Here is a 19,220-nt window from a genome sequence, read left to right on the forward strand (position 1 = left end):
TACTGTGTTTGAGGTCTCCTTTTTGCACGCTGCAGGTTCGTAGTTCCTGTTGTTTTTGGTGGCTGTCCCCAGTGGCTAAGGTTGGTTCAGTGGGTTGAGTAGATTCCCTGGTTGGGGGAACTAGTGCCTCTGTTCTGGTGGATGAGGCTGGATCTTGTCCTTCTGGTGGGCAGGTCCTCGTCTGGTGGTGTGTTTGGGGATGTTGTTAACCTTATTATGATTTTAGGCAGTCTCTCTGCTAATGGATGGGGCTGTAGACCTGTCTTGCTCTTTGTTGGGGATAGGGTGTCCAGCACTGTTCTTTGCTGGTCCTTTCGTGAAGCTGGGTCTTGGTGTTGAGATGGAGGTCTCTGGGAGATTTTCGCCGTCTGATATTACGTGGAGCTGGGAGGTCTCTTGTGGACTAGTGTCTTGAGGTTGGTTCTCCCACCTCAGGGACACCGCCCTGGTGCCTGGCTGGGGCGCCAAGAACCTTTAATCCACACGGCTCAAAATAAAAGGTAGAATAAATAGAGAGGAAAGAAAAGGAAGGAAGGAGGGAGGGAGGGAAGGAAGGAAGAAAGGAAGGAAGAAATGAAGGAAGGAAGCAAGAAAGCAAGGACGGAAGGTGCAGAGGAAGAAAGGGAGGAAGGAAGAGAGGAAGGGAGGAAAGAAGGGGGAAGGAAGGAAGAAAGGAGGGAAGGAGGGAAGAAAGGAAGAAAGAAAGGGAGAAGACAGAGTAGTATAAAGTATAGTTATTAAAATAAAAAATAATTATTAAGAAGAAAAATTTCCTTTTAAAAAACAAAAACAAACAAACAAACAAACAAACAAAAAACAGAAAAATGGGTCGGTCTAACCCTAGGACAAATGGTGCAAGCAAAGCTATACAGACAAAATCTCACACAGCAGCACACACATACACACCCACAAAAAGAAAAAAAAGGGGAAAATAATAGTATATCTTGCTCCCAAAGTCCACCTCCTCAACTTGGGATGATTCGTTGTCTATTCAGGTTTTCAACAGATGCAGGGCACTTCAAGTTGATTGTGGAGCTTTAATCCGCCGCTTCTGAGGCTGTTGGGAGAGATCTCCCCCTCTCCTCTCTGTTCGCACAGCTCCTGGGGTTCAGCTTTGGACTTGGTCCCGCCTCTGCGTGTAGGTTGTCCGAGGGCGACTGCCCTTCGCTCAGACAGGACGATGTTAAAGGAGCAGTTGATTCGGGGGCTCCGGCTCACTCAGGCTGGGGGGAGGGAGTGGCACGGGGGCGGGGCGAGTCCGCGACGTCAGAGGCCGACGTGACGCTGCACAGGCCCAAGGCGCGCCGTGCGTTCTCCCGGGGAAGCTGTCCCTGGATCCCGGGACCCCGGCAGTGGCGGACTGCACGGGCTCCCGGGAGGGCCGGTGTGGAGAGTGACTTGTGCTCACACACAGGCCTCTTGGTGGTGGCAGCAGCAACCTTAGCGTCCGACACCCGTCTCTACTGTCCGTGCCGACAGACGCGGCTCGCGCCCGTTTCTGGAGCTCCTCTACGCGGTGCTCTTAATCCCCTCACCTCACACCCGAGGAAGCAAAGAGGCAAGAAAAAGTCTCTTGTCTCTTCGGCAGCTCCGCGCCCGGTTCTAGGGCTCCTTTAAGCGGCGCACTTAATCCCCTCTCCTCGCGCCCAGGCAGCAAAGAGGGAGGAAAAGGTCTCTTGCCTCTTCGGCAGCTCCAGACTTCTCCCGAACTCCCTCCCGGCCAGCCGTGCCGCACTAGCCCCCTTCAAGCTGTCTTCACTCTGCCAACTCCAGCCCTTTCCCCGGGATCCGACTGAAGCCCGAGCCTCAGCTCCCGGCCCCGCCCGCCCCGGCGGGCGAGCAGACAAGCCTCTCGGGCTGGTGAGCGCCGGTCGGCACCGATCCTCTGCGGGAATCTCTCCGCTTTGCCCTCCGCACCCCTGTGCCTGAGCTGTCCTCCGCGGCTCCGGAGCTTCCCCCTCCGGCGCCCGCAGTCTCCGCCCGCGAAGGGGCCTCTAGTGTGTGGGAGTCTTTCCTCCTTCTCGGCTCCCTCCCACTGGCGTAGGTCCCGTCCCTATTCTTTTGTCCCTGTTTATTCTTTTTTCTTTTGCCCTACCCAGATATGTGGGGAGTTTCTTGCCTTTTTGGAGGTCCGAGGTCCTCTGCCAGCGTTCGGTGGGTGCTCTACAGGAGAAGCTCCACGTGTAGATGTATTTCTGATGTCTCTGTGAGGAGGAAGGAGATCTCCGCGTCTTACTCTTCTGCCATCTTTAAGCCGTCTCTGTCATTTTTTTAAGAATAGAATGATACACTTTGTAGTGAAACTTGCTTTTTTCACTTTCCGAGTCAATATATGTAAAGCTGCCAGCTGCCTAGTATTCCTTTGGGTTAAGGACCCACAGTCTATCTGTCCCTACCCCACTCTCGCCTGGGTAGACACATAGCTTCTTTTGTTGTTGTTGTTACAGATAACACTGCAAAGAAGATTCTTGAACCTAAGATAGTATGTGCCCGTAAAGATGCATCTATAACATAGATTCCTAGAAAAAGAATTTCCAGGTCTCTTGGTGTTTGAAATTGTTCGCCTCCATTTAACAGATCACAAACCCAGAAGCCAGAAACGCATTACAGCCTCTGTTGGCTAAAAAGAGCTCTGGGCTGGGTGTCATTTAGCCAGTGACACAAGGAGAGGGGGACACAGATATGGGGAGGGGCCCCTGGAGTCCTAAGAAGGGAGTGTTGATATGAATTCTGTCAATTTCTGCTAAGTTTCTGTGCTGAACAAGCAGAAAGATTTGGACCTCATGTTTTCAGGTAATGGAAGTCTGCTTCTCCTCTCCCCCATGAAACAGGCAAAAGACAGCTCCTCCAGAACTAGCGGGGCCAGAGCCCATCCACTTAGGGTCCTCAAGTGTCCCACTGATGAGGCTCACATCCTTAGCATCTCTAAGGGTTCCCAAAGCCAGACGTGGAGGAGAGGGATGGAAGTGGCCGTCTCCTCTTTGCTTCCCATACAGCTAATTGGACAGAAAACGAGTGACCCTGAATCCATCCCTACCTCAGTAAAATAGCCCGGGGCCATTCCTGGGGTCCTGATTTTTCCGATCTTTTCTCCTGGGATTTCTGAGGACAGCAAGGCTCTCCCCACGCATGCCCAGGGTGAGCCAAGGGTCATTTTACCCCACTGGGAGCAGCCCCCCTGTCGTCAGTAATTGTATCTGTTAATGATGTTCTGGTGACAGGGACCACGGAGGTGGGAGCAATGCAATTTGTAAAATGATTCATCAAGAGTAATTTGCTATTGATGCATCACTGGTAATCTCAAGAAATCTGATGAGGTGGAATTGAGGGAAATTTAATTATAGAGGGGAGCATTGTGGGCTGATGCTATAATAGCATTTCCCACATTAACCTCATTTTTCATAAGGGTTTTCTGCACCAACCACAATATTTGGTTCCCAGCGTTCAAATGTTTGTTAACTCCTCGTTTCACTTTGAATGTCCTGCCTTTTCTCAGTTTGGGTGTCTCCCCAGTCCCCAGCTTCTCATCTCTGCAGTCCCTGCAGAGATGAAGGCGTTGAGAGGCTCTAGTAGGGAAGTCAGGATCTGCTCCAAAGAGAACAGGCTCTGTCCTGAAAAAACAGAGGAAAAGAAAACAGGTTTTTTTTTTTTCCTGAAAACCCTTTGGTGGGCATCAGGGAGAGGTGGGCCAGACTTAAGGAACTCGAGAAAGAGAAGCTCTGCTAAGTATAGCAAGACAGGACATGTCCTCCAGGCGTGCTTCTCGGCTTTCTCCTACCGGTTACCCTCCAGACCAGAGTCCAGCCCCCCAGCTTCCTGGGGCATTGGGAACTGAAGGAATGACTTTCTCATACATGCAAGTCAAAGCATATTTTTAATTCAGCTAGCCTTTCTCATTGCTTTTTGTTTTTTTTATAAATTTATCTTATTTATTTATTTTTCGCTGCATTGGGTCTTCGTTGCTGCGCATGGGCTTTCTCTTTGTTGTGGTCGGCGGGCTTCTCATTGCGGTGGCTTCTCTTGTTGCGGAGCATGGGCTCCAGGCTCGCGGGCTCTAGAGCGCAGGCTCAGTAGTTGTGGCACACGGGCTTTAGTTGCTCCGTGGCATGTGGGATCTTCCCAGACCAGGGCTCGAACCCGTGTGCCCTGCATTGGCAGGTGGATTCCTAACCACTGCGCCACCAGGGAAGCCCTCCCATTGCTTTTTGAAGGGCAGGCATACATACACGGTCTTTCTTCCTCACTCAGGACCACACATATTAGAGCCTGATTATCCAGGCTCTCCTGGTTGTCTCCGAGGGTGACAGCCACCATCAAGCAAAGAGGAAGCATTGTCATCTGAATGCTGCATTGTCTTATAAGGAGGTTTCTTCTAATCCTAGTGATCTTGGCTATAGCAAAACCTGATTTGGTAAAACACGACCTACCAGAATCATTAGCCAGTCTTTTCAAAAAATATATTCTTGTGTTTGGCAATGAAATGAGTCATGAGTGGGAACTTCCTCAAAATAGAAACATCTAGCTTCTTTCCTTCAGCCCAAATGTCTAGACTTTCTGCTTCCCCATCTTTAAGCCCTGGGAAACAGTCACTGTCTCTCTTGTTCACACGTTACTGTTTACAAAGCACGTGAACTTCTACCTGAGCCTCGTGCCAGCCCTGTGAGTCTAATTGCTGGAAGGGTGAGTATCCCCATTTTGCAGATGGGGAAACCAAGTCTGCAAAAGACTAGCTCCCAGATGGAAAAATAAAATAAAAAACAAAAGCATTGTTTTAGCTTCCTGCTGATATATGAACCTCTTGGTAGAGTATCATAATGACAAGAACGGGCTTTGGAGTCAGCCAGCCCTGGATTTAACTCCCGGTCTGTCTCTAAACTATAGCTGCTTCCATTTCCTCATCTGTAAAATAGGGATGATAAAATCAGCCGTATAGTTGTGTGTGTGTGTGTGTGTGTGTATTGTGTACTAATAATGCCAGTAATAATAATCCTAGCTAAACTTGCCCGAGTACTTAGAATATGCCAGGCACCATTTTAAGCACCTCACGTGAGTCAGCACATTTAATCATCACAAACAAAGCTACGAGGAAGGTACTAGCTCTCCACCCATTTTATTGATGAGGAAGAAGTCACACACCTGGTATGTGGGACATGGGGATTCAAACCCAGACAGCCTGACTGCTGTCCCCGAGCTCTGGCATGAGACCCTGGCGCTCAGCAAGGCAGAACCGTTTGGGGAGCCAGCTGGACCTCCCACCCCACCCCTCTCTGGTCCCAGCTTTGTGCTTTCCAGGACTCCTTGCTGTGGGCCATTCATGCCCCCCATCTTGGACCGAAGCAGAGATCCATGTCTTATACAGAGTTCACGGTGGGCATTCGGCAGCCAAGAGCGGGGCTGCTCACCAGGCTTTGAGGTCCACAGACCCGGGTTCAAACCCTGGCTCCAACTCTCATCACCTGTATGATTTGGGGAAAGATGCTTAATGAGGCTTTGCATCCTCTGTTCCCAATGCCTGGAATTCTCTTCTCCAGGGTCTGCATGTGGCTTCTTCCTTCCCGTGAATCAGCACTCAGCTCAGATGTCATCTCCTCAGAGAGGTCTCCCCTGCCATCCCAACTAAAATAAACACCCTTGTCACTCTGTAACCCAGGAATCAGCAAGCTTTTATTGTAAATGGCTAGATAGCAAATTTTTCAGCTTTGTGGGCCCTATACTATCTCTGTCTCAGCTACTCAGCTGTGCTGTGGTAACAGCCATAAACAGTATGTATCCAAATGGGCATAGCCGTGTTCCAGAGAAACTTTATTTACAACAACAGGTGGTGGGCTGGATTTGGCCCAAGGGCTGTAGTTTATCAAGCCCCTGCTCTGACTCAACACACCCCATTTATTCCCTTCATGACACCTACCACTTTCTGGAATGACCTGATGTATTTACTTGTTTCTTTCCTCACTGTCATCATTCTTCCTCCACTGGATTGCAGCCTCCTTCATTGTCTGGTTTGCTCCACCACAGAATAGAGCCTGGCACTTAATAAATCTGAATCAAATAAATGAACGAGTGCCTTGCAGATGTAGATGTTTCGTAAATATGTGTTGAATGAATTATTGTCTGGACTGTAGAAAGGGCTCCATAAATACATGCTGAATGAATAAATGAATAGACCCTGCTCTGCACAGAGTGGGCTCATACCTGTTGAAGGCATGTCCTCGTAGGCTCAGTTTCTTTGTCTGTACGATGGGAGTGCTAAAAGACCTTCCTCGTGAGATTGTCCCGTGAACTGAATGGTGCTACGCAGCGCCCAGCACGGTGCCAAGCACACAGTAGTAGGTGACCAGTCCGTGGCTCTTGTAATGATGTAATTGTTCCCTTTGGCTTTCAGAGGAGGCGTTGAGGCTGCACAACGGGCCCCTCCGCAGCGCCTACATGGAGCAGAGCTTCCAGAGCCTGAACCCCGTCCTCAGCCTGCCCATCAACCCCGCCCAGGTAGAGCAGGCTCGGAGGAATGCCGCGTCCGCCGGCGCCGCACTGGAGCGCTGGCTGGACTCGCTGGTGGGTGGGATGTGGACCGCCATGGACATCTGTGCCACAGGCCCCACCGTCTGCCCAGTCATGCAGACCTGCAGCCAGACGGCCTGGAGCTCCTTCAGCCCTGACCCCAAGTCAGAGCTGGGCGCAGTCAAACCCGACGGCCGGCTCAGGTAGCACTGGGCACGTGGGGGCCCCAGCGGATCTCAAAGGGGAAGCAGCCAGAGGGCCAGTGGGAGCTGGCCCCTGGCCCCCCACCCCCGGGGGGGTGCCTTTTTGGAGAGGGGCTCTCCTGGCCATCGAATAACGGAGAGGGAAGGTTTGGAGGCCGAAGCAGGTTCTGCCAGCCACCTGCACCCAGCTGGCCGTCTCCCGGGGGTGGGGATGGCTCAGTCCCAGCGCCGTCTCCCGGGGGTGGGGATGGCTCAGTCCCAGCGCCGTGGTGGTCTTACCTCTTCTGGTTGATCCTCGAGTGCTACAGGTTCCTTGTCTTCCCCCTCAATGACCTGACCGCCCCCACCCCGCCCAGACAAGTGATTCCAAAACTTTTATTTTGAGCAGCAGAGCTTTGTTTACTAAGTCGTAGGCGGAGGGAGGTTCAGGGTGAGGATGAAATCCAGGCTGCTCTGGTTGAAGCTGCGAGTGTGAGATTCTTTCTCAAAGCTCAGCCCACCGGGCAGTCCCTTGCCAAGGGCGTCTCCTAAGGTACCTCTTCAGAACCCAAGGGCTCTGCCAAACCTAGTTTGAAAAGCACTGCCCAGAGGGTGGGTTTGATCTCCAGCCCCGCCCTTCAGCTCCTCTTCCTGCTTCTCTGGGCCAGGAAACCCTTGTGCCAGCCCTGAAGTGACAGGACGTTCAAGTCACGCTCGTGGGCCCGTCCCCAGGGAGGTAGCGGGCTTGGCAGGGCCCCCCACCAGCCCTTCTCAGGTTCAGCCATCCTCCTTAGTAACTAGATGGGCCGGAGAGCCTTCTGATGTGCCATGGCCAAGGTCCACCCAAAGTATGACTGCCAGACATCCTGGGCTCCAGGCCACCCTCCCTCGAGGCAGAAACTGGGCAATGCTCACGAGCATGCGGGTCAAGCCCCCAGCCGTTCATGGGCGAGGAGACCAAGACCATGACCCCTCTGGGCCTTGACAGTGGGAACTTTGGGGACCATGGCCTTGAAACTCATAGACACCCTTGGGAGCAAAACTCCTGAGCTGGTCAGCACAGCAATACCTGTCACGTGCCTGAGCCCTTTGTTCTGAGGTCAGGCGTTTGGAACATTTGTGACTCGCACACTCGGTGCTGCTGGGAGCGACCAAACCGCATGGAACAGACTTTTCACGGCCAGGAAAAAGCATTTCAGATTTGGTTTTTAAATTCACGCCCTTTCTTATCCAAGGTGCCAACAGGCCCGTCTGACACGCAGTGTAAAAGTGGGAAGCTTGAGTATCTGATTGTTTGAAACCTAAAGAACAGTGTTATTCAAATTGCTTGAGTTACTAGAAACCCAAAGGGTTTCCTTGCCGTGTGTACATCGGAGGGCTGCCCTGCTCATCCGGAGACCCCTCCCCAGAGGCCCCCTCCTCCGCTGACCCCACCCTCCCCGCAAGGACAGGGTTCTCTTGGAAAGAGCTGGTCCTTGTCGATTTCCCTCCAGTGTGGGTTTGAAAGTACCTCCGTTTGCTCCTAGTGACCTGTCAGCTGTCACCCCTACTCACACCCCCGGCCCAGCAAGGCAGAATGTCCCGTGGGCCATGGAGGATATAGAGAAGGGACCTTTAGATATTTATTATTTATATGTTTTAGTCAATGACTAATTAGTAGGTGCTGTTTTTGCAGCTTGTCAATTACGTTATCTTACTAACTGAAGCTGCCTTTATTCACAAAAGGCCCCCTCCCCCCCTCCCACTCCCTCCCCTCTCATCCCCCAGCCCCTCATGTCTGTCTCTTTCTGTCTCTCTGCTGCTTTATCTATCGATCTATCATCTCTGTCTCTGTCCGCCCTGCGTTCTCCGTGCCCTCAGTGGGAAGCAGGGGGCTTGGACACCATGAGAACGCCTCAACCAGCATCATCCGCCGGCCGGAAGCGGGGGGCCCTTGGGAACAGTGGTGCCTCGCTCTTCCTCATGCAGGGTGTTAGCGTGACTCAGCCCTCCGGCTCTGGGGGTGTTGGAATTCCTGAGCCATCCCCCCCCGCCGCCCCCCAACCCCGGCACAGGGATGCGGCAGGCCAGCGACTTGCGACTTGCGAAGGGAGGCTGTGCCTCCCGGGGAGCCTGGGGGCGTCCCCGCTTCCTCCCGCGACCAGTCTAACCGTGGGCCTCCATGTGAGGGAAAGCAGGCACCCTCCACGCCCTGGAGGAAAAGAATCTATTTTAGGGAGATGGTAGGGGGTCAGACCCGGCCAGGAGAGCCCAGGAGCTGGTCCAGTGTTTCCAGGGACCTCGGCGTGGCTTTCTCAGAAAGCCCACGTGAGCTCCACACGGTTTCACAAGTTCTGTGGGCGCCAAGAGGCCCGTGTCACATCCACTTTCTGCCCCCGGCCTCTGCCTCTGGCCGGGGCCTCCCCGAGCCTGTGGAAGCTGCCCGGGGAGCTGCCCTTTCACCCTCCTCGCCACTAGGGCCCCGTGTGTCATTTGTGATGGTTTGGGGGGGCGCTCTGCCCTGGCACGTCCCTGCGCGCCCAAGAGCCTGCAGACTCCTCGACGGGGCCTCTCCTGCACCCTGACATTGCTGACTCCTGTTCCATCTGGGAACAAGTGGAGAAATGGCAGAGCTGGCTTATTCTGGGGACGGTCCCCACCCCCCCCACCCCCGGCCCAGGCCCCATTCCCTGCTCACTGCCAGGAGTCTGGGAAGCTGAGGAACCTCATGGGATGTTCCTCAACCGCCTCTGTTTTTGGACCAGAGAATCACTTTGAAGATGTTACGTTTGGCTTTAAGGAAAAAAGAGAGAATTTCAAACAAAGCCCAGGATGATTTGAGCAAAGGTGATGGTTTCCCGGGGGAAATAGTTTAACTCATTTTTGTAATCTACCTGAGGATGATTTATTAGTTAGAGGCCATTGGTCAGGCAACCTTGAGCTGTGGCTGCCTGAGGGTTTCAAAACCTGAGAACGTGGTCTCTGGAAATCCTATTAAAGAAGCAGAGGGACTGTGGGCTGAGTCACTGACCAGGTCCTCGGACTTCAGGAGGGCTTAGAGGTGGGACGCGGGTTTGGGGGAGAAGGACGCATTGAATAAGCTGCGACGCTCTGTCCACTTACCCATTCACCCCTGTGACATTCAGGTGGAAATCACGCTCAGGAGGCAGGCAGCCTTCCTGGGTCGCACTTCCCCAGCCACGTGCAAGGCGGTCTGTCTGCAAGGAGGGCATGAGCAGTTCCTAGGACCCCCATGTTCTCAGAAGTACACATGCTCCTCCCGTTGGAAAAAGGCCGTTCTGACCTCATCAGGACTCTTTCCGACTTAATTTGCCATTGTTAGTTTAACTTTCAAAATGCCAGTGGAGTTGAGAAGGAATGAGCACGCCACCCCCAAAAGGGCAGATTACAGCTGCTCTGGGCACATGCCGGGACTGGGGGGGGTACCATGCTTCCTTCCGGTTCTCCAGTTTGCAGGTGCAAGGAGGATGCTGGCTGGAACCTTGATCTCTTTGCCAAGAGGGTGCAGGGGAAAGGAGGGCGGTAGCTGCTGGGTGTGGGACCTGAGCAAAGATCCCTTTCGTAGCCAAGTTCACTGGGGACTCGGGACACGCTCCTCCAGCAGCACCCAAGGGGGCTATGCTAGAAACAGCTGTTGGCAAATACCCGCCAGATCAAAGCCACACCCTCTGGCAGGGGTTACAAGTGGCTGTAGGGTCCAGAACACTAGCATAGATGAGTGACGCAGTTAGTGTAAGACATTAGGGCGTGGTGGGTACTGTAGCCTGCAGTGTGCACATGACACAGACAAAAAACTACAGCTGCACCTCAGCTCCAGCCTGAGTTGCATGTGAGAATACGGGCACAGGGCAGCAGAATCATCTAATTTGGTAAGGGAAACTAGGCTTGTCCTGGTGGGGGAGAAAAAAGCCACCACTAGGAAGGGGCAAAAAACTAACAGCTTATGTCGAGCTCCAAAGGGAATGGGGACCTCTTACTAGTCATTCCTGTCCCAAAGAAACAGTCCCTCAGAGGAGAAGTGTCTCATAACTGGCGTGTTCAGCTCTCCTGGTCTCAAGACAGTTTGCACTGAAGGGAAGATGGCACAGAATTTGCAGACCCCAAGAGCTGCCCCTTAGACATACCGAGGTCCACGTTGGCCTGGTCCCCGCCTTCCAGAATTCCATCCTACCAGGTGGAGAGGTCCAGGATGTGTTTCAGGAGGAGGGGTTGGCGTGTCAAACAGCCCGGCTCTCTCCAGATCCCAGGTTTCAGCAGCCATCTTGCCACATGTCCGGAAACATCTTCGGAAGCCGTGCTCACGGGAGGTCCTCTGTGCTTCTGCCTCACTTACCTTACTATGCCCATGAGTCAACCACAGGCGCTACCTCATGTGTCTGCTGAGAAGTTTACCAGGGTGGGGGTGGGGAATAAAGGTGTCCAAAATCTGCTGGAGCTAAATGCATAATCTATGCAAATTCTGTCTTTCTCTTTCTTTCTCTCTCGCTCTCTCAGAAGTATTATTTTTTGTACCTGGCAAACAAGATACTGTACAGACCCCTCTTAAGACTGAGGAGGGCTTTCACGTGCCACCTGTGTCTGCCCCTCACGTTGTCATTGGTTCTGTCCTTGCCAAGCCCCAGGCAGCGAGAAAGCAGCCCTCTGTCCCCCTCCCCTTGGCTGGGAACACTCCAGCTGCCTCTGCCTACACAGCCCACAGGAAAGCAGGTTCTACACCTCCGTTCCCTGCTCCATCCTCTCCATCCCTCATTTGCCTCCCTATCCTTCCCTTCCCCCCACCCCCAAAAGCCGTAGGTTTCTCCTTTTTGAAATGAGGCCTTAAAATTATTTGGGGAAAGCTAACCGCCCTCCCCCTCCCATTTCCACCAACATCCGAGAAGAAAGAGCATCTTGAAGCTCTCAGGGCAACCTCCTAAGCCAGGGACTGCCAATCTGTAGCTTGCAGATGTGATAGAAATGGCTTCTCTGTGTCGTCTTGAAGAAAAATATTCTTCTGTTTTTCCTATGGGTAAAATGAAGGCTTGGGTGCTCATCTAAACCTCAGCCAACTCCCGAAGCACTCTCCTAGAGCATATCGCCACTGCGATGGGCTGCCGACAAGGGCTTTCCAGCCCTCCCCCGCCCCCAAAGACTTGGTGACTTTAGGTACTTCATTCACGGGTAAATCAGGAGAGTTTCTCAATTTATCTCTTCATCCTTCCTGCCTGGAAAGCGATAGCATTAAATAGTCCCAGCGATGGGTCATGTTCTCAAAGGGATCACACTCTCCCTACTTTCAGAATCCCCCCATTTCCCTGCCATCGCTACAGGGCTGATGGAGGCCAAAGACAACCCCAGGGTTTTCATAGGAAATTCACTGGAATTGAGCGCAATCGTCTTTGTCGTCCTTTGTCTTTTTTTTTTTTTTTTTTTTTTTAATATATAATGTTGTCAAAGGCATTTGGGTATTTTTTTTAGAGGCCTCACAATAAGTTATTACCGTCCCCCTCATTGTTTTTCAAAGACATGTGGTGATATAGTTTTTAAAAAATAACTATTTTGTTATAGATCATAATACGCATAAAACTGTACAGAAATATTTTGTAATGTATTGATTTTAAAAAAAGAGAGAGACTGTAAATAAAGTTTTAAAGAGAGAATTCGAAGGGCACTCACTGAAAGATGTAGATATTTTGCTATTTATTTAAAGGAGTATTTTAAGAGATACTGAACTATCTGAAATTGACCAGTAATCAAAGTTCCAATCATCCGAATGCTTTTCCTCTCAGTAGAATGTGATTCTCAGAAACAATTGCACTACCCACCCATTTTTGCACCTTTTCTGTCTTTTCATTTAGCAGAAAAACAACAACGAAATTGTGCCTTAGCTGTATTTTTTTGTCTAGGGGACTGTTTCTGTCTGACAAAGCAAAATTTTTTGCAGAAAACAGTGGATGTATTGAATACTGTATCATACCAAAAACACTGCAGGTGTATATAGATGCTTTCTGTCATACTGTGTTTTCAGATGCAGAATTTTAAAATTAAAAAAAAATACTGTCTTTATGGAACAGTGGGTGTATGACTTTTCAGTGATAAACTGCATCTTCATGCAATCCTGTATTCACCCCCCTCCTCTGCACTGTCCTCCTGCTGAGACCATCTCTCCTGGGAAAACCCGATGTGTGCACACACTCCCTAATCAAGCCTGCTGTCATCTCCCAACCAGATTATTGCAACACCCTCCTGTAAATGATACCCCTGGTTAAGGTAGAAGTGTTTGGTTTTAAATCCCTTTGTCAAGTAGAGGATAGTGAGGAGGACTGCCATCTAAAGTGGCAAGCGTTTTCTATACCCAGCTGGCCGGTTGTGTAGCAACCTGTTTTCCTTTCCTCTTCACTACACAGCTAGACTGCATTTCCCAGACTTCCTTGCTCTCAGGTGTGGTCATGTGACCAACTCCTGGCCAATGGCATGTGGGTGGAATGGATGTAAGACACTTCTTAGACCTGGCCCATAAAACTTCCCAAAGAGCTGTCTCTCTCTCGCGCTCTCTCTCTTTCCTCATTTACCAGCTCAAGTGTTTTAAATCACCTTGATTTGGGGCATTCATAAATTTGTCTATTCTACTGCTCTTCTTGAAAGCTTCACACAGCCCCCAACTTAAAAGACGGCAGAGACACAATATGCGAGGAGCTGGGCCCCAGATGGTGACATGGAAGACCACCCCTATTTGACTATGATGTGAAGAGAAAGAAGCATGGGTTATGTTATGCCACCGAGAATTTATCTATTACAGCAGCTAGCCTTACCTTAACTAATTCATCCAGATATGGAAACTCAGTCCTCTGGGAAAGTCCAAGTTTCAGCCCCTTCATCCTACAGGTAAAGATACAGAGACTCAGATGGGTGAAGCTACCAAGATATGAGCATCCTGGTCAGAAGTAGAACCAAGGTTTCCTATCCTGCAGTGAGACTTTCACAAGTCATTAGAGGACTGGTTTTCCATCCTTTGGTTGGCCTCATTACAACATTTATAGTGACTCCTGACGGCCACAACCAAGGATTGAGAGCGCCCAGGTGCTGGGTCACAGACATGCCTTTAAATCATCCTTCAGAATCCTAAAGGCAAAGATTGGCACTGAGACCCAGATGGGACTTTACAGCTGGAACAAAGTTGGTTAGAGAAGGTAAGTGACTCTATGTGTGGAAGGATGGTTGGACCCCAGGTATAGTTGCCAAAACCTTTTTTCCAGTTGGGTCTTATAGCCAATCTCCCCCTCCTTTGCTCAAAGATAAGTCCTCAAGAAAAAAAGGGTTTTCTTGCAAGGGAAGGATAAACTTCCAAAACCTCCATGAGAGGGAAGATCAAAGATCTTGTTCGCCCAGTGTCCCCAGCACCTAGCACAGTAAGCCCAAGGTATGGGCACTCAGTGAGTATTTAGTGAATGAACAAGCGAATAAAGCCATATTTCTTAATTAACATACGGGCATGGGGTCATTTGTCCAAGATGCTGTCTTTACATCCAACATTTGATTGATAATATTTGGCAAAACATGGGTTATTGTAAAGTAAATAGTGATTTTTCCCTTCAGTAAAGATGTTTCTGGGCCTTTTTTAATGAAAGAGTTGGTTGGAATTTCTTTCCTACTGATTTATTTGACCTGTCACATGTCACCTTTTGTTCAGAGAATAGTAGTGGTTGGCTTAAGTTCGTCAGATTAATGGTTTTAAAGGTTTTATTTTAAGGGAACCCATTTTCAAACAAAATTGTGCATTAAACCCCCATATTGTATAAAAAAGACCTGGGGTCCAGTGGTTAGGATTCCATGCTTCCACTGCAGGAGCCACGGGTTCCATCCCTGGTCTGGGAACAAGGATCCCGCATGCCGTGTGGCGCAGCCAAAAAAAAAAGTTGGGGGAGGGGAATTGGGGCTGGCAGAGAACAACAGTGGTTGCCAGAAGGAAGAAGGAAGCGGGGGGGCGAGGGAAATAGGTGAAGGGGATTAAGAGATACAAACCTCCAGTCATATAATAAATAAGTCACGGGAATGTAATATACAGCACAAAGAATATGGTCAATAATACTGTGTTCAATTTTTATGGGGACAGATGGTTACTAGAATTAGCTTGGTGACCATTTCATAATGTATGCAAATGTCAAATTATTATGTAACACACCTGAAATTTACATGCTATTGTACATCAACTAAATATTTCAATTTAAAATAACAGAATAAAACAAAATGAAAGAAATCGGGGGCTGGGAGGGCTGGTGCAGTTGAAGTGGGAGTGGAAATTGGCTTAGCAGTGCCTCCCTCTCTCCTCCTCAGCCAGTCCCTTTGGTATCTCCACGGGGTAGGTATGTAGACAGCCATGCTTTAAAACTCTTACCTCTCATAGAAGTAGCTGGACCTTTGGTGGGGTTGGTTGGAAACCTGGCTGCCAGGGTGCTGCGAGCTGAGTTTTGGCTGGCTCTCTGAGAATGAGACCAAACTAAGAATAATTCACCCCTTACCTGCTCTTGGAAAGTCAAAAGGGTGGAATTTTAGAATTGGTGCCCAAAGGAGGTATGGCTGGCCTGAGGTCAAGTGTTGGACACTCTTGACCCTGTGCCTCCATATTTAGTTGGTCTGATCTCCTTCTCTGCTGGGAAGCTGCACGCTGCCCCAACCTACATGGTCCAAGTTTCAACCAAGCACTCGACACAGAACATGTAAGGTGCCAGCTCCTTACAAGAAAATGTTCTCAAAATATGATTTTTGGATGTTCCTATCTACATTAGTCAGGGTTCTTTCACTTGGAAGTAAACAGTAGCCCAACTCAAACAAGTTTAATCAGGAAGAGACTCTATTGACTCATGAAATTGCAGAAAAGAACAAAATTAAAATGCAAAGGACAAGAATGAGAGCCTCTCTAGGAGACTTAAGAATGGGAACTGGATCCTCAATACTCTTGGTCCCCTTTTCCTCCATTTCTGCTGCTCCCAGTTCGATTCTGTTTTCCCCTACAGACAGCTGGTGCCATGTGATAGAGAAAAAAGGCCCTAGAAGTCCCTCCTTCTTATCCTTTAATATGCACAACAGAAAAAGATCTATGTCCTTTGTTCTCATTGCCGAAAGAAATGGCTCCAACAAGCAAGCTTTGGGCACATGCCCAGCACTGGACCCTATCACTGGGGCCAGGCAAACAAGGTACTATAATTGGCTGAGTCTGGATCATGTACCAACCCCTGTGGCCAGGTGATCGGGTAAGAAACTGTGATTGGCAGCCCCATCCCAATCACATGGTCAGAGTGGAAGAGGAACATTTGCCCAAGGATGTGCTGAACAGACAAAAGCAGCAGATGTCCATCCACTGGTCACAGCCAGCTCCTGGCTCAGGTGGCTCCTCAGCTTACCAGTCCAATTTGCTCCTGCTCCTCAAATGCCCACATTGTCTCCACCCAGGTCCTAGCTATCTTCCTAAAGAGAAGGATTCTGGGCATGTCTTGAGCAAATCGTTTTAAAGAAACATCATGTAGATGGTAAAGATTTCCCCTTCACTTCATTAGTTGTATTTATGCTTATGAAACAACATGATGAATCTCTCCTTTCCTCCTTGTGGCCTGGGCACAGGACTCATTTAAAAGGCTCATGTTACTGCCCTTTACTAATTATGGTAGATGGTTCTAACTTGCATCAAAAAACAGAGTCTGTGTACCAAAGACTCTGGTACAAAGTCTTTGTACCAGACAAAGAAGAACGACATCTTTTTCCATGTTTCTGTAGCATCAACCTCCTGGGCTCCCAGTCTCTCCTCTGCCCCCGCAGCAGGCACCCAGAACCCTCATGCTAGCAAATTCATCCATGATGAGGTGACAGAGCCTTGCTGAGTTGGTGTTAAGGTTCTAAAAGAGGAGATGAGGAGGAAAGTAATGGTTAACCCAGTTGAAAGGCACTGATAGCAGATAAGCTGGTGGACATCACAGCAGATTGGGTAGGACTCAGGACAAATATGGGGAATACTTTTTTTTTTTTTTTTTTTTTTGCGATACGCGGGCCTCTCGCTGTTGTGGCCTCTCCCGTTGCGGAGCACAGGCTCCGGACGCGCAGGCTCAGCGGCCGTGGCTCACGGGCCCAGCCGCTCCGCGGCATGTGGGATCTTCCCGGACCAGGGCACGAACCCGTGTCCCCTGCATCGGCAGGTGGATTCTCAACCACTGCGCCACCAGGGAAGCCCGGGAATACTTTTCAAATCACATTATCAAGTCTGAACTCCTTACTACCAATTTTCCAGCGCCACTGACCAAAATAAGGACCCCTCCTCCAAGCTTAGAGTCAGATAGTCCTGTGTTCAAACACAGATTTCATTATGGATTAGCTGAATCAAATTCCCTAACATCTCTGAGCCTCCGCTTACCTGTCTATTTGGTGATAATAGTTACTTACTCCTAAAGCTCTTGGGAGAATTTGAGAAAGACAGTGCACGTAAAACACAAAGCCTACTGTCTACACTTAGGAGGAGCTCAAAAAAAGGTCAGCTCCCCTTGTCTTCACAACCCAAAGGTAAAGCTCCTTGAGGGCAGGGACAATGTCTATATTTTCGGCACACAGTAAGGGGCTTGACACAAAATGGTGTGCCAGTGTTTGATGAATGAATAAATGAACAGGACTGCTACTACTTCCATAATTTCTTCAGGGGCGTTTCATTTTGTCTTGTCAGAACAATTATTTTCTATTTGAGAATTGATGTCTTCTCTTCCTGACAAGGTGGTATCACCTTGACTTCTAAGATTCAAGTGACATTTTCTCAAATGCCCTGAATGAAGGGAAGCACAGCACTGCCCCCAGTCTCTTTGGAGATTCTTGGGGAGCCTCAAGTTCAGCTACAACCTGGGTTCCACTTCCACTAAATTGGTTCATTTTACAAATCACTCCTCTCTTCTGCAGGTTCTTTTTTTCAGTTCTAGGTACTTCTGCTGTAAGCATCTTTGCCATAAACATCTTTGCTGCAAACATTTTTGCCTCATAACTACTTGGCCATAAGGCAATCTTGCCGTAAAAGATAACTGGTTGACAGCTTGGTTTGAAGTGGTTGACAGTTTGGTTTCATTTCTTAGTGGACATAGGACTCCAGTTTTTACATTCCATCAATCTTAGCCCTCATGATAGTCTATACAGTGATGAGTAGGCATGGCAGTCTTAAAATAGTACATGCTAACTACTTATACGGACTTGGTAGAAAAGATGGTGATAAAACTTACAGGAAGTATGATTAAGAGAGTATAAGGGCTTCCCTGGTGGTGCAGTGGTTGAGAATCCGCCTGCCGATGCAGGAGACACGGGTTCATGCCCCGGTCCGGGAAGATCCCACGTGCCGCGGAGCGGCTGGGCCCGTGAGCCATGGCCGCTAGGCCTGTGCGTCCGGAGCCTGTGCTCCGCAGTAGGAGGGGCCACAGCAGTGAGAGGCCCGCATACCGCAAAAAAAAAAAAAAAAAAAAAAAGAGAGTATAAAGCCAGAGTGAATGCTGTACTAGAAAATGATAATGTATCAGTTTACAAATCCTTCAGTGACTTGAAGGTGTAGAGTTGAACCCACACCTTCCATAAAACTTTGGAACGTCTATCAGTGGACATGTGACAACCTGCTAAGAACAAACAGCTTTCCCAACGCGATACAAAGCTCAGGTACAAATATGCATCCTAGTATTTGGAAGCTGATGCCTCTCTTAATGAAGAATTTTATCAAAATAGAAAAAGTGTGATGCCAAATGAGGAGACAAGTCAACAAGCAAAATAAATAAATAAATAAATAGTATAAACTACTATGAATGAAAGACCTGGAAGACAAGTGCTTAGATACAACATGCAAAATAAAATCAGTTATTTGCGCAGTATTGCCATGAATTTACACACATTTCAAAAGTATTCAAATATTTTGTATTTTGCAATAAAGTCTTTTTAATTTTTGTTACCCATTTTTCATGTTTCATTATGTCCTTTTTAATGCCCCTCTTTTATTTTTCCTTATTTTATCTTTTACAACAAACCTGCCTTATGGTCAATTAGTTACGCAGCAAAAGTACTTACGGCAAAAATACCAGGCAAACTTTTTCTTTCTGCACATCACCCCTCCTAATAAACACCCCAATCCTTCAATCCCCCAAAATACTACGGCTAGACTATGTAAACCGAAGATTTTACCAAAGGTTTCAGGTAAGAAATTGCATGAGAGCATTTCAAATAACTTAGAATTTAATATTAGATGGTCCCATTCTCAAAATCCCCAAATCCCTGATCAGCCACCTGCCTGCACGTTCTCCAGCATCCAGGCACCTGTCTGCCGCCCTCTCCTCATTCTCTTCTTCTGTCTGCTCTCAGGCACCTCCCCCACTCAATGCCCTCTTATCTCGTCATCCTTCTGTCTCTTTGCAGACCAGTCCCTCAGGGACTCACTCCACACCTACAGAAAACTCTAAATGTAAGACTCCCCTTGGTTCTAAACATACACAGTTCTCTCCTAAGAGGAAGGAGCTCTGGGACCAGCTTCGAAAAAAATTACTACAAAGTACTTTTCCC

At 49.1% G+C, this 19,220-nt stretch overlaps 1 protein-coding gene across 1 annotated transcript in view; it reads left to right on the top strand.

The window, feature by feature from the left end:
- Positions 1 to 16,673, top strand: part of XYLT1 (xylosyltransferase 1) — a 325,897-nt gene extending 309,224 nt beyond the window's left edge. The window contains exon 12 of the mRNA XM_059038015.2: positions 6,383 to 16,673. Coding sequence (XP_058893998.1) covers positions 6,383 to 6,705 — 323 coding nt within the window. The 3' untranslated portion in view covers positions 6,706 to 16,673. The remainder of the gene's footprint in view (positions 1 to 6,382) is intronic.
- Positions 16,674 to 19,220: the final 2,547 nt, after the last annotated feature.

This window comes from Kogia breviceps, chromosome 14, assembly GCF_026419965.1.
Source record: "Kogia breviceps isolate mKogBre1 chromosome 14, mKogBre1 haplotype 1, whole genome shotgun sequence".
NCBI lineage: Eukaryota > Metazoa > Chordata > Mammalia > Artiodactyla > Physeteridae > Kogia > Kogia breviceps.